Raw genomic sequence first — 13694 nt, forward strand, 5'->3', positions numbered from 1 at the left:
TGGGGGGAGATCTGATCCTAGGTCAGATTACATGGATGGTGGGGGGGGGGATCTGATCCTAGATCAGATTACATGGACCTGGGTTGTATTCGTTAGGCACCAAACTGAAGACAGATAACAAACTGGGAGGGACTAACTGAACCTGTCCAATAAGAAACACTTAGGTTTTTATTTTAAATATGTGCATTATATATGTGTACCAATGAACACCAACCTGATGTCTAAGAGGAACTCTGTAAAATCACTGTCAAGACACTTGTCGGTTACAGGAAATTACATAAAACCCAGAGTTCTTCTTTCAATGCACATTCTCTCAGAGACCGAGTCAGAGGTGAGACCAGAGCTGCAACATGTGTTGTTCCTGCTCTATTAGAGGCTGGCTGATTTTCTTCACAATCCTACAAGTGGTAACGCAACACTTAAATATTATGTTATTGTGTTGGATTTATTTTGAATCTATCAATAACGGAAACTATTTTTAATACATCTAAAAAATGGTGTCCAATTATTATGAATATATTAATTTTATTATCGTTTTTCTCCCTAAATGTATTTTTCTTCAGATTGGTGGCATGAGTTTCATTGTCACCCCTTGGAAGTATTACAGGAGCAGAGAAAATGTAAGTAACATTTTCTAACCTGTTATTTTCCACTTGTAGTAACTGCATTGGAACAAACTACAAGTGTTGATTTCACTGTGTGTTAATGTTGAAGGACCTAGATGAACGTCTGTCTCCAGTCTGATGGGTGTGTGTTAATGTTGAAGGACCTAGATGAATGTCTGTCTCCAGTCTGATGGGTGTGTGTTAATGTTGAAGGACCTAGATGAATGTCTGTCTCCAGTCTGATGGGTGTGTGTTAATGTTGAAGGACCTAGATGAACGCCTGTCTCCTGTCAGATGGACTATCTTCACAGCAGGTGTGGTCTCCTTTCTCCTTGGCATCACGGGTCTGCATGGAGCTCGTAAGAAGAACAAGAACTTCCTGATCACGGTACGCTCAGTTCTTAAAGGGGCAATCTGGGATTCAAACATTGCCATCATCCTGATGCTATTTTGTAAACCGCTGAGGGATGGGGCTTGAAAAATGTAACCACTCTCAAACCTGGAAGATGGTTGAACTGAGCTCCTGAGGCTTTATAAGTTATATTCTTCAATAATAAATAGCTACATAGTGTTGATTTAAAAGTCCAAAAACCGATGGCTCAATCCCAGATATCCCCTGTATTAAAGCCAAAATCTCATTGGTATAATCAACAAATGAAATACTTATTATTTGACCCGTTCAACTAAGACCAAGTCAAGTACATCATAGGGTACAGTGTACTGCCCCAAAATATATAATGTTTATTATTTTCTTTACTCATGGGGTGATGCAGTATTCAGTTGGATCTTGTCTGCGATGCTTTGGACTGGGGTTTCTGACCTACTACCTTCCACCACAGGTAGGACAGAATTACAGGTTCAAGTCCATAAAAATGTAATTAAACAAATGTTTAAAAACAACGTTGGTATTTAATTAATTCTGTGTCCAACCCCCCCCCCCCCCCCCCCCCCCCCCCCAGCTTCCAAATATGATGAAAGCCTGGTGTGAAGGGTACATCCCGTTGCACACAAATGGAAGAGATGTGGTACCAGGACTGATGCAACTGCAAACCACTGTAAGTTATTATCTAACAGGATGTGGTACCATGACTGACGGAACTGCAAACCACTGTAAGTTATTATCTAACAGGATGTGGTACCATGACTGACGGAACTGCAAACCACTGTAAGTTATTATCTAACAGGATGTGGTACCATGACTGACGGAACTGCAAACCACTGTAAGTTATTATCTAACAGGATGTGGTACCATGACTGACGGAACTGCAAACCACTGTAAGTTATTATCTAACAGGATGTGGTACCATGACTGACGGAACTGCAAACCACTGTAAGTTATTATCTAACAGGATGTGGTACCATGACTGACGGAACTGCAAACCACTGTAAGTTATTATCTAACAGGATGTGGTACCATGACTGACGGAACTGCAAACCACTGTAAGTTATTATCTAACAGGATGTGGTACCATGACTGACGGAACTGCAAACCACTGTAAGTTATTATCTAACAGGATGTGGTACCATGACTGACGGAACTGCAAACCACTGTAAGTTATTATCTAACAGGATGTGGTACCATGACTGACGGAACTGCAAACCACTGTAAGTTATTATCTAACAGGATGTGGTACCATGACTGACGGAACTGCAAACCACTGTAAGTTATTATCTAACAGGATGTGGTACCATGACTGACGGAACTGCAAACCACTGTAAGTTATTATCTAACAGGATGTGGTACCATGACTGACGGAACTGCAAACCACTGTAAGTTATTATCTAACAGGATGTGGTACCATGACTGACGGAACTGCAAACCACTGTAAGTTATTATCTAACAGGATGTGGTACCATGACTGATGCAACTGCAAACCACTGTAAGTTATTATCTAACAGGATGTGGTACCATGACTGATGCAACTGCAAACCACTGTAAGTTATTATCTAACAGGATGTGGTACCATGACTGACGGAACTGCAAACCACTGTAAGTTATTATCTAACAGGATGTGGTACCATGACTGATGCAACTGCAAACCACTGTAAGTTATTATCTAACAGGATGTGGTACCATGACTGATGCAACTGCAAACCACTGTAAGTTATTATCTAACAGGATGTGGTACCATGACTGATGCAACTGCAAACCACTGTAAGTTATTATCTAACAGGATGTGGTACCATGACTGATGCAACTGCAAACCACTGTAAGTTATTATCTAACAGGATGTGGTACCATGACTGATGCAACTGCAAACCACTGTAAGTTATTATCTAACAGGATGTGGTACCATGACTGATGCAACTGCAAACCACTGTAAGTTATTATCTAACAGGATGTGGTACCATGACTGACGGAACTGCAAACCACTGTAAGTTATTATCTAACAGGATGTGTTTTTTTATGATCAGTTAAACTGGTCTAAACTAGATCTTAAGAAACCTTCCACACCCATGTCATTAAATGTTTCACTTTAATCAACAACAACAACAACAACAACAAACAATCAGAAAAACTGATAGGTTGTCCCGAAAGTACTTTTCAAATAATTCTGTTAAATATTGAATTAAATTTGAATTGCCTTGCCGTTCGTCTTGTTTCTTGTTTCACTCTTCTTAAAACTCTGAACAGGGTGAATGCTGTGGATTGTTCCATGGGTATAAAGATTGGGGTTCTCCTGTCCCCTCCTCGTGTACATGCAATCCTCTCCGACAAGGGTCCTGTGTTTTTGCTGAGTTTAGACTGGGTCTTACATGTACAGAAATTACACTGGGGCTGTCTGTACATTCACTGTATACTTGTATGGACTGAACACTGAAATTTGTGTATTTTCTCCCTGCATACAGCATGGCTTTGTTTACAAACAAGTGAGTGTTGGTTTTCCTTATACGTACAGTAGTCTAGTTAGTCTAATTTAATAGCTAAACATAACATAGAGCTGTTGGTGTTATTATTCCTTGTGTAATTCCTTTGTTGGTATTATTTCAGCCTTGTATGGATCTAATTGTGAAGATTTACATGGACATGAATATTGTGAGGAACACCTGTATTTTCTACGTGGTCGTTACGGTGAGTAGAATAGCACAACCAGTCTGAGGTCCTGAGAGCTCTGGACAAGGTTTTTATCAAGGATCTCTCTGTGCTTCTTTTTTTTTTGTGGGGGGCGGCTCCCGAGTGGCACAGCAGTCCTATGCACTGCATGAGTGCTAGAGGTGTCACTACAGACCCTGGTTCGATTCCAGGCTGTATCACAACCAGACGTGATTGGTTTCCCCATATAGCGGCGCACATTTGACCCAGCGTCGTCCGGATTAGGGTTTGGCTGGGGTAGGCCGTCATTGAAAATAAGAATTTGTTCTTAACTGACTTGTCTACTTAAAAAAAATACAAAACTTAGCTCCGTTCATCTTTCCCTTAATCCTGACTAGCCTCCCAGTCCCTGCCACCATGTTACAGATCGCATTCACACTTCTCCAGAAGTTGCATTGTATGCATGTACGTTCTCACCATAAAACCAGGATGTTGAATCATTCTAATAAGTTAGGTTTAAATCAAATTCTACAAAAAACAAGCAATCTGTTTGTTTCTTCAACAACAACAAATACATGTAAAATGTAGCCTAATGATATCATAAAATAAGACATGACGTAATGCTGTTGAACCTTTGTTACCTAGGCCTAGGGTAAGGGTTTTTGGATACAAAATAAATTTAAAAATAAATATGAAAATAAACAATTGTTACAAGAAAAATAACTTCTAAATACGAGGTTCACAGGTATTCACCAAGATGTTCAACTGTCGTTTCATGATGGGCATTGACACATGTAGTCCACATCCTGGAGGGGGTTTTACACACGTCGCCTACATCCTGGAGGGGGTTTTTACACACGTCGCCTACATCCTGGAGGGGGTTTTACACACGTCACCTACATTATGGAGGGGGTTTTACACACGTCGCCTACATTATGGAGAGGGTTTTACACACGTCACCTACATTATGGAGGGGGTTTTACACACATCCAAAACAGGAGCTGCAGTGCTAAAATAATGTAGGTCTGTCTACAACACATGGATACAAAGGGAATATAATGTAGGTCTGCCTACAACACATAGATACAAAGGGAATGTAATGTAGGTCTGCCTACAACACATAGATCAAAGGGAATATAATGTAGGTCTGCCTACAACACATAGATACAAAGGGAATATAATGTAGGTCTGCCTACAACACATAGATACAAAGGTAATATAATGTAGGTCTGCCTACAACACATAGATACAAAGGGAATATAATGTAGGTCTGCCTACAACACATAGATACAAAGGGAATATAATGTAGGTCTGCCTACAACACATAGATACAAAGGGAATATAATGTAGGTCTGCCTACAACACATAGATACAAAGGGAATATAATGTAGGTCTGCCTACAACACATAGATACAAAGGGAATGTAATGTAGGTCTGCCTACAACACATAGATACAAAGGGAATATAATGTAGGTCTGCCTACAACACATAGATACAAAGGGAATATAATGTAGGTCTGCCTACAACACATAGATACAAAGGGAATGTAATGTAGGTCTGCCTACAACACATAGATACAAAGGGAATATAATGTAGGTCTGCCTACAACACATAGATACAAAGGGAATGTAATGTAGGTCTGCCTACAACACATAGATACAAAGGGAATGTAATGTAGGTCTGCCTACAACACATAGATACAAAGGGAATGTCACTGTTCTGCTCCTATCAACCTTGATATTTTAAGGAAGCTTCGCTGATTAAGATGCCTTTCCAAGCGGTCTCACAAGCCAAACACTTTATTGACGGCCATGACTATCCTTCTTAATTACATTGGGCAGGGGAAAAAAAGAGAACAGCCTTCATTGAGAGGAAGGGAAGATATGCTTGATTTTTAATAAAATCAGTATTAAACAACACATCTGTTTACAATATACAAGCCATATCTTATAGGTTGAAAATAAAACCCATTTCAATTGTCTCTTACTTGCAGGCCATTGTAATGCTTCTGGCATTGGTAATGACCCGTAGAATCCAAAAAGCCTCCTCGGCTGAGGTGACCATGGATCTTAGCTATAGAAACGCACCCAACATGGAAATGGCAACTACTCCTCAAGCTCCTCCCATGCTGCCTGCCACACAAGCTCATCCCATGCTGTCTTCAACACAAGCTCCTCTTCATGCCAGCTCTTATTACCAGCCACCTCCTCCGTACCAGTACGATGGGAAACACTAGAGGGACGTGACTGACCTGCGAACCCATGTTGAATTTCCTCATTGGTTACAACTGGACCAGGGTTGGGTTTAAGGCTAGGGTTAAAGTTAGGGTTGGGGTTAAGGTTAGGGTTGAGGTTGGGGTCAGTTTTAGCGTTTGCCTTCATTGGACTGCCAATGTGTTGCACCCCAATATGTCTTAGTAAAGGCTGAGCACACAGATGCTCAGTTCACACAGATGCTCTTTCAGTGATGTGTATGAAGGGTTAATGTTTTCATGTTTTCATGTTTCTTGTTTTCATGTTTCTTGTGGAGGTTGTCAGGACTGCTTTGTTATGTCCCATCATCCTGTTCAACAGTGTTGTGCCTCACATGCAGGTATACGCAGTACGTGCAGATCAGTGCTGGAAAAAAGACCAAACCACAGTACTTTGTTTCAGAGGAATGGAAAGCAATGCTTGTCGTGAGAAAATAAACCACAAGAGTGTAGATGGGACAAACAAGGGTCTTCCAACTATTCAAAAAGTCCCTTTGGTTTTACTCTGTTTAAATGTAGAACAATACAACCAAACTGCACCTTCACAGAAGTGATTACTGTGGTCAAACTAAGATGTAGAAATGCATCCTAAATTGTACCCTATTCCCTACATAGTGCCCTATGGGCCCTGGACAAAAGTAGTACACTACATAGGGGATAGGGTGCCATTTTGGACATAGTCGTAGTCTTTGCGTGACCTAGATGAGCATTTGCATGTTTTCCACTGAAGAAGGAAGTGACTGGCATGTTGTTTTACCCCCAAAAATAAATAATAAATCAATCAAATGTTAAAGGAGGGACGACTCATTAAGAAATCAGGGCTGATATTTATAAATCTTCTCAGAGACGGAAGGTTGATCTCGGATCTGTTTTTTTCTCCTTCTTATAAATAAGATAACATGTGTTGTTGGTGTTACATGGACAATGGGGGGGGACCTTGATCCTAGATCAGTACTTCTACTTCTCAAAGGCTTTATGAATATGGGCCTGGTTCCCTTTACATTGGGTTGATTCCTCTGTACAAAAGGTGCTATGTTGAACCTAAAAAGGTCACTTCGTCTCCCATACGAGAACCTTTTGAAGAACTATTTTTGGTTCCAGGTAGAACCTATTTTGTTCCAGGTAGAAGAACCCTTTTGAGTTCCGTGTAGAACTCTTTCCACAAAAGGGAACCAGAAAAGGGTTCTACCTGGAACCAAAAAGGGTTCTCCTATGGGGACAGCTGAATAACCATTCTGGAAGCCATATTTCTCTGTATTGTAAGTATGGAATCCACCTGGGCTTCATAGGTCTTCCTCGGTACCATTACTGAACTATTGAAACACGTAATGAACTAGGAACATTCCTGGGTCATGTTCATTAGGCACTAAATTAGGTCAGGTTTAATTAAGACGAGGGTTAAGTTTAGGGTTGGGGTCAGTTTGGGTGTTTGCCTTCATTGGACTGCCAATGTGTTGCACCCCAATATGCCTTAGTAACGGCTGAGCACTTCTGTTAATGTGAGACAATTTGTTTGTGGGTTCTGGAAGTAACGTGCCCGAGGGAAGGGGCCCATTTCATTGTCAAACAATCACCCACGTGAATCACCCGTTTTCCTGTCTGGTAACTCCTCTAACATCAAATAAACATATTTTCTAAATACTTTGTCTCATTTTCTAAAGTTGTAAACTCTACTGTTTAATTCAGTTAATCATTTGTTGTCTTTCAGTGATGTGTATGAAGGGTTAATGTTTTCATGTTTCTTGTGGAGGTTGTCAGGGCTGCTTTGTTATTTCCCATCATCCTGTTCAACAGTGTTGTGCCTCGCAATATGGGGCGGCAGGGTAGCCTAGTGGTTAGAGTGTTGGACTAGTAAACGGAAGGTTGCAAGTTCAAACCCCCAAGCTGATAAGGTACAAACTGAACAGGCAGTTAACCTACTGTTCCCAGGCCGTCATTGAAAATAAGAATGTGTTTTTAACTGACTTGCCTGGTTAAATAAAAGGTTAAATAAAAGGTTAAATAAAAGGTTAAATAAAAGGTTAAATAAAAGGTTAAATAAAGGTTAAATAAAGGTAAAATAAAGGTCAAATAAAAAATAAAAAACACATACAGGTACAGTGCCTTGCGAAAGTATTCGGCCCCCTTGAACTTTGCGACCTTTTGCCACATTTCAGGCTTCAAACATAAAGATATAAAACTGTATTTTTTTTGTGAAGAATCAACAACAAGTGGGACACAATCATGAAGTGGAACGACATTTATTGGATATTTCAAACTTTTTTAACAAATCAAAAACTGAAAAAATTGGGCGTGCAAAATTATTCAGCCCCTTTACTTTCAGTGCAGCAAACTCTCTCCAGAAGTTCAGTGAGGATCTCTGAATGATCCAATGTTGACCTAAATGACTAATGATGATAAATACAATCCACCTGTGTGTAATCAAGTCTCTGTATAAATGCACCTGGACTGTGATAGTCTCAGAGGTCCGTTAAAAGCGCAGAGAGCATCATGAAGAACAAGGAACACACCACGCAGGTCCGAGATACTGTTGTGAAGAAGTTTAAAGCCGTATTTGGATACAAAAAGATTTCCCAAGCTTTAAACATCCCAAGGAGCACTGTGCAAGCGATAATATTGAAATGGAAGGAGTATCAGACCACTGCAAATCTACCAAGACCTGGCCGTCCCTCTAAACTTTCAGCTCATACAAGGAGAATACTGATCAGAGATGCAGCCAAGAGGCCCATGATCACTCTGGATGAACTGCAGAGATCTACAGCTGAGGTGGGAGACTCTGTCCATAGGACAACAATCAGTCGTATATTGCACAAATCTGGCCTTTATGGAAGAGTGGCAAGAAGAAAGCCATTTCTTAAAGATATCCATAAAAAGTGTCGTTTAAAGTTTGCCACAAGCCACCTGGGAGACACACCAAACATGTGGAAGAAGGTGCTCTGGTCAGATGAAACCAAAATTGAACTTTTTGGCAACAATGCAAAACATTATGTTTGGCGTAAAAGCAACACAGCTCATCACCCTGAACACACCATCCCCACTGTCAAACATGGTGGTGGCAGCATCATGGTTTGGGCCTGCTTTTCTTCAGCAGGGACAGGGAAGATGGTTAAAATTGATGGGAAGATGGATGGAGCCAAATAGAGGACCCTTCTGGAAGAAAACCTGATGGAGTCTGCAAAAGACCTGAGACTGGGACGGAGATTTGTCTTCCAACAAGACAATGATCCAAAACATAAAGCAAAATCTACAATGGAATGGTTCAAAAATAAACATATCCAGGTGTTAGAATGGCCAAGTCAAAGTCCAGACCTGAATCCAATCGAGAATCTGTGGAAAGAACTGAAAACTGCTGTTCACAAATGTTCTCCATCCAACCTCACTGAGCTCGAGCTGTTTTGCAAGGAGGAATGGGAAAAAATGTCAGTCTCTCGATATGCAAAACTGATAGAGACATACCCCAAGCGACTTACAGCTGTAATCGCAGCAAAAGGTGGCGCTACAAAGTATTAACTTAAGGGGGCTAAATAATTTTGCACGCCCAATTTTTCAGTTTTTGATTTGTTAAAAAAGTTTGAAATATCCAATAAATGTCGTTCCACTTCATGATTGTGTCCCACTAGTTGTTGATTCTTCACAAAAAAATACAGTTTTATATCTTTATGTTTGAAGCCTGAAATGTGGCAAAAGGTCGCAAAGTTCAAGGGGGCCGAATACTTTCGCAAGGCACTGTATACGCAGTACGTGCAGATCAGTGCTGGAAAAAAGACAAAACCACAGTACTTTGTTTCAGAGGAATGGAAAGCAATGCAAGCATTTGTGAGAATTGTAACCACAAGAGTGCAGGTGGGGCACACGTCCAACTATTGAAAAAGCCCCTTTGTTTTTACTCTGTTTAAATGTAGGACTTTATTACCGAACTGCAACCTGGCGGAAGTTATTACTATGGTCATAATAAAATGCAGGACTTCATCCTAAATTGTACCCTATACCCTACATAGTGCCCAATGGGCCCTGGTCAAAAGTAGTGTACTATATAGGGAATAGGGTGTCATTTGGGATGCAGGTGTACTCTTTGTGTAACTTAGCATTTGCATGTTTTCCAATGAAGAAGGAAGTGGTTGGAATGTTGACTGACATCTCGCTCAGGGTGAAGTTTCCCCTAGGTACAGATCTAGGATCAGGTCCCCCTCCCCCAATCCTAACCTTAACCATTGGTGAGGAAAATGCTAAACAGACCCAGGATCGGAGTCTCGGGGTAACTTCACCCTACAGCCTGCAATCTCTGTGAGGGACACACTCCAACACTCTGACATCATTTACAAACAAAGCATTTGTGTTTAGTGAGTCCACCAATCAGAGGCAGTAGAGATAACCAGGAGCGTTCTCTGCTTAGTGAGTCCACCAGATCAGAGGCAGTAGGGATGACCAGGGATGTTCTCTGTTTAGTGAGTCCTCCAGATCAGAGGCAGTAGAGATAACCAGGAGCGTTCTCTGTTTAGTGAGTCCACCAGATCAGAGGCATTAGAGATAACCAGGGACGTTCTCTGTTTAATGAGTCCACCAGATCAGAGGCATTAGAGATAACCAGGGATGTTCTCTGTTTAGTGAGTCCACCAGATCAGAGGCATTAGAGATAACCAGGGACGTTCTCTGTTTAGTGAGTCCACCAGATCAGAGGCAGTAGAGATAACCAGGGACGTTCTCTTGAATTGGACCATTTCCTGTCCCTCTTCAAAATGTAATGAGAACTTTTGGGTGTAAAGGAAAATGTTTGGAGTAAAAAGTACAGCATTTTCTTTAGGAATGTAATGAAGTAAAAGTTGTCCAAAATATAAATAGTAAATGTGAAGTACAAAAAACAACTTAAGTAGTACTTTAAAGGTTTTTACTTAAAAAAAAAAAAATATATATATATTTCACCTTTATTTAACCAGGTAGGCCAGTTGAGAACAAGTTCTCATTTATAACTGCAACCTGGCTAAGATAAAGCAAAGCAGTGCGACACAAACAACAACAGAGTTACACGTGGAATTTTAACAAGCGTACAGTCAATAACACAATTAAAAAAAAAGAATAAAGTCTATATACAGTGTGTGCAAATGGTTTGAGGAGGTAAGGCAATACATAGGCCATAGTAGCAAGTCATTATAATTTAGCAAATTAACACTGGAGTGATAGATGTGCAGATGATGATGTGTAGGTAGAAATACTGGTGTGCAAAAGAGCAGAAAAGTAAATAAAAACAAATATGGGGATGAGGTAGGTAGATTGGGTGGACTATTTACAGATGGACTATGTACAGCTGCAGTGGTCAGTTAGCTGCTCAGATAGCTGATGTTTAAAGTTAGTGAGGGAAATATAAGTCTCCAGCTTCAGTGATTTTTGCAATTCGTTCCAGTCATTGGCAGCAGAGAACTGGTAGGAAAGGCGGGCCAAAGGAGGTGTTGACTTTGGGGATGACCAGTGAGATATACCTGCTGGAGCACATGCTGCGGGTGGGTGTTGTTATTGTGACCAGTGAGCTGAGATAAGGCAGAGCTTTACCTAGCATAGACTTATAGATGACCTGGAGCCAGTGGGTCTGGCGACAAATATGTAGCGAGGGCCAGCCGATTAGAGCATACAGGTCGCAGTGGTAGGTGGTATATGGGGCTTTGGTGGCAAAACGGATGGCACTGTGATAGACTGCATCCAGTTTGCTGAGTAGAGTGTTGGAGGCTATTTTGTAAATGACATCGCTGAAGTCGAGGATCGGTAGGATAGTCAGTTTTACTATGGTATGTTTGGCGGCGTGAGTGAAGGAGGCTTTGTTGCGGATTAGAAAGCTGATTCTAGATGTCATTTTTGACTTGGGACGTTTAATATGAGTCTGGAAGGAACGTTTTCAGTCTAGCCAGACACCAGGTATTTGTAGTTGTCCACATATTCTAAGTCAGAACCGTCCAGAGTAGTGATGCTAGTCAGGCGGGCGGGTGGGGGCAGTGAACGATTGAAAGCATGCATTTAGTTTTACTAGCATTTAAGAGCAGTTGGAGGCCACGGAAGGAGTGCTTTATGGCATTGAAGCTCGTTTGAAGGTTTGTTAACACAGTGTTCAAAGAAGGGCCAGATGAATACAGAATGGTGTCGTCTGCGTGGAGGTGGATCAGGGAATCACCCGCAGCAAGAGCGACATCGTTGATATATACAGAGAAGAGAGTAGGCCCGAGAATTGAACCCTGTGGTACCCCCATAGAGACTGCCAGAGGACCGGACAACAGGCCCTCCGATTTGACACACTCTGTCTGAGGAGTAGTTGGTGAACCAGGCAATGCAGTCATTTGAGACACCAAGGCTGTTGAGTCTGCCGATAAGAATACGATGATTGACAGAGTCAAACGCCTTGGCCAGGTCGATGAAGACGGCTGCACAGTACAATCTTTTATCGATAACGGTTAGGATATCGGTTAGTACCTTGTGCGTGGCGGAGGTGCACCCGTGACCAGCTCGGAAACCGGATTGCACAGCGGAGAAGGTACGGTGGGATTCAAAATGGCCAGTGATCTGTTTATTAACTTAGCTTTGCAACCAACATGGAAATGGGAACTATTCTTCGAACTCCTCCCATGCTGTCTTCCAAGGAAGTTGCTCCCATGCTGCCTTCAACACAAGCTCCTCCCATGCTGCCTTCAACACAAGCTCCTCCCATGCTGCCTTCAACACAAGCTCCTCCCATGCTGCCTTCAACACAAGCTCCTCCCATGCTTCCTTCAACACAAGCTCCTCCCATGCTGCCTTCAACACAAGCTCCTCCCTACGCCAACGTGTATGACCCGCCACCTCCTCCGTACCAAGAGGTTGGGAAAAACTAATGGGACGTGACTGACCAGAGAACTAATGTTGAATTTCCTCATTGGTTTAAAATGAAGGTAGGGTTTGGGGTTAGGGAGTGTCACATGTTTCCCAGTGGAAACAGTTTGCGCATATATAATGACAACATTTTGTGACATTTTTTCTTCTTTTTGGTGTTCGGGAAGGTTTTTTCCGGCTGTACAAGCACACAAAATGTTTTCTTGAGGCAAGTCGAAGTTCGGTAGCCGAAGTCTACGCCCCTTCATTGGTGATTTGTCAACAGTAGTACTCCTAGTAGGAGTGGATGGGATTCCTCAATTAAGTGTTTGTTGTCATTTACAGAGTGATGGATAGTTTTCATGCACATTTTTTCATTGAGAAATACTGCAACAAGCATCTTAGATAGATGTAAAATTGTGTGACTATGACCTCTGCAAAAATGTCAAAATGCATTACAGATTTCTTGGCTATGAGTCAGAAAGTTAAAGGCGCACAAATATCATAGCCCCAAGACATGCTAACCTCTCACCATTACACAACACGGTTAGATCTTTTGCAGATCTGATCTGATTGGTCAAAAGAATTGGGCTGCCTGTGTAAACGCCCCCAAAGTGCTGCAGTGGCCTTGAGTAATCTTATCCCACCCTTTCACATACTCTCTAACAGGTGTCTGTCTGCAGTTGTGGCGTTGATCCGGAAACATCTAAAACTTCACTTCAATGCTACTGAATTTGGCTACTACGACTGAAATATTTTAGAAAATAATTAAATTGAAAGGTATTTATGTTCTTCTGTTTAATGGCAGTGCCTTGACTTGGACGTCTGATTACAAATGGCATTCCTATCTGAACTCGTCAGCTCATTGTTATTCTGTGCAGAGCAGAGAGAAGGATCCAGATTCTTTACAGAGTGAGGTACTGGACTTGTGTATCCACTGAAAACAAATGTTTGCAGCTTATCATTTCAAGTTATT

At 41.5% G+C, this 13694-nt stretch overlaps 1 protein-coding gene across 2 annotated transcripts; it reads left to right on the forward strand.

The window, feature by feature from the left end:
* The first annotated feature begins 300 nt into the window (after positions 1-300).
* Positions 301-7529, forward strand: LOC139394609 (uncharacterized). 2 transcript variants are annotated; one of them, XM_071142708.1, is made up of 9 exons: positions 319-407; positions 564-620; positions 871-993; positions 1379-1444; positions 1565-1660; positions 3241-3346; positions 3457-3476; positions 3598-3678; positions 5633-7529. In XM_071142708.1, the coding sequence occupies exons 1-9, from the start codon at positions 351-353 to the stop codon at positions 5873-5875; spliced, it is 849 nt and encodes a 282-aa protein (XP_070998809.1). In that variant the 5' UTR covers positions 319-350; the 3' UTR covers positions 5876-7529. The 2 variants fall into 2 exon arrangements, with proteins under 2 accessions (XP_070998807.1, XP_070998809.1); XM_071142706.1 differs by lacking the exon at positions 3241-3346 and having other exon boundaries at positions 301-407; positions 3456-3476.
* Positions 7530-13694: the final 6165 nt, after the last annotated feature.

Source organism: Oncorhynchus clarkii, unplaced genomic scaffold (genome assembly GCF_045791955.1).
Source record: "Oncorhynchus clarkii lewisi isolate Uvic-CL-2024 unplaced genomic scaffold, UVic_Ocla_1.0 unplaced_contig_12070_pilon_pilon, whole genome shotgun sequence".
Classification (NCBI taxonomy): Eukaryota; Metazoa; Chordata; class Actinopteri; order Salmoniformes; family Salmonidae; genus Oncorhynchus; species Oncorhynchus clarkii.

Bases quoted from the DNA above. Each gene is read 5' to 3' on its own strand.
- LOC139394609 (XM_071142708.1), top strand. From the start codon at position 351: ATGTGTTGTTCCTGCTCTATTAGAGGCTGGCTGATTTTCTTCACAATC. The intron at 1,445-1,564 runs GTAGGACAGAAT...CCCCCCCCCCAG, and splicing joins CCTACTACCTTCCACCACAG to CTTCCAAATATGATGAAAGC. The intron at 3,679-5,632 runs GTGAGTAGAATA...TCTTACTTGCAG, and splicing joins TTTTCTACGTGGTCGTTACG to GCCATTGTAATGCTTCTGGC.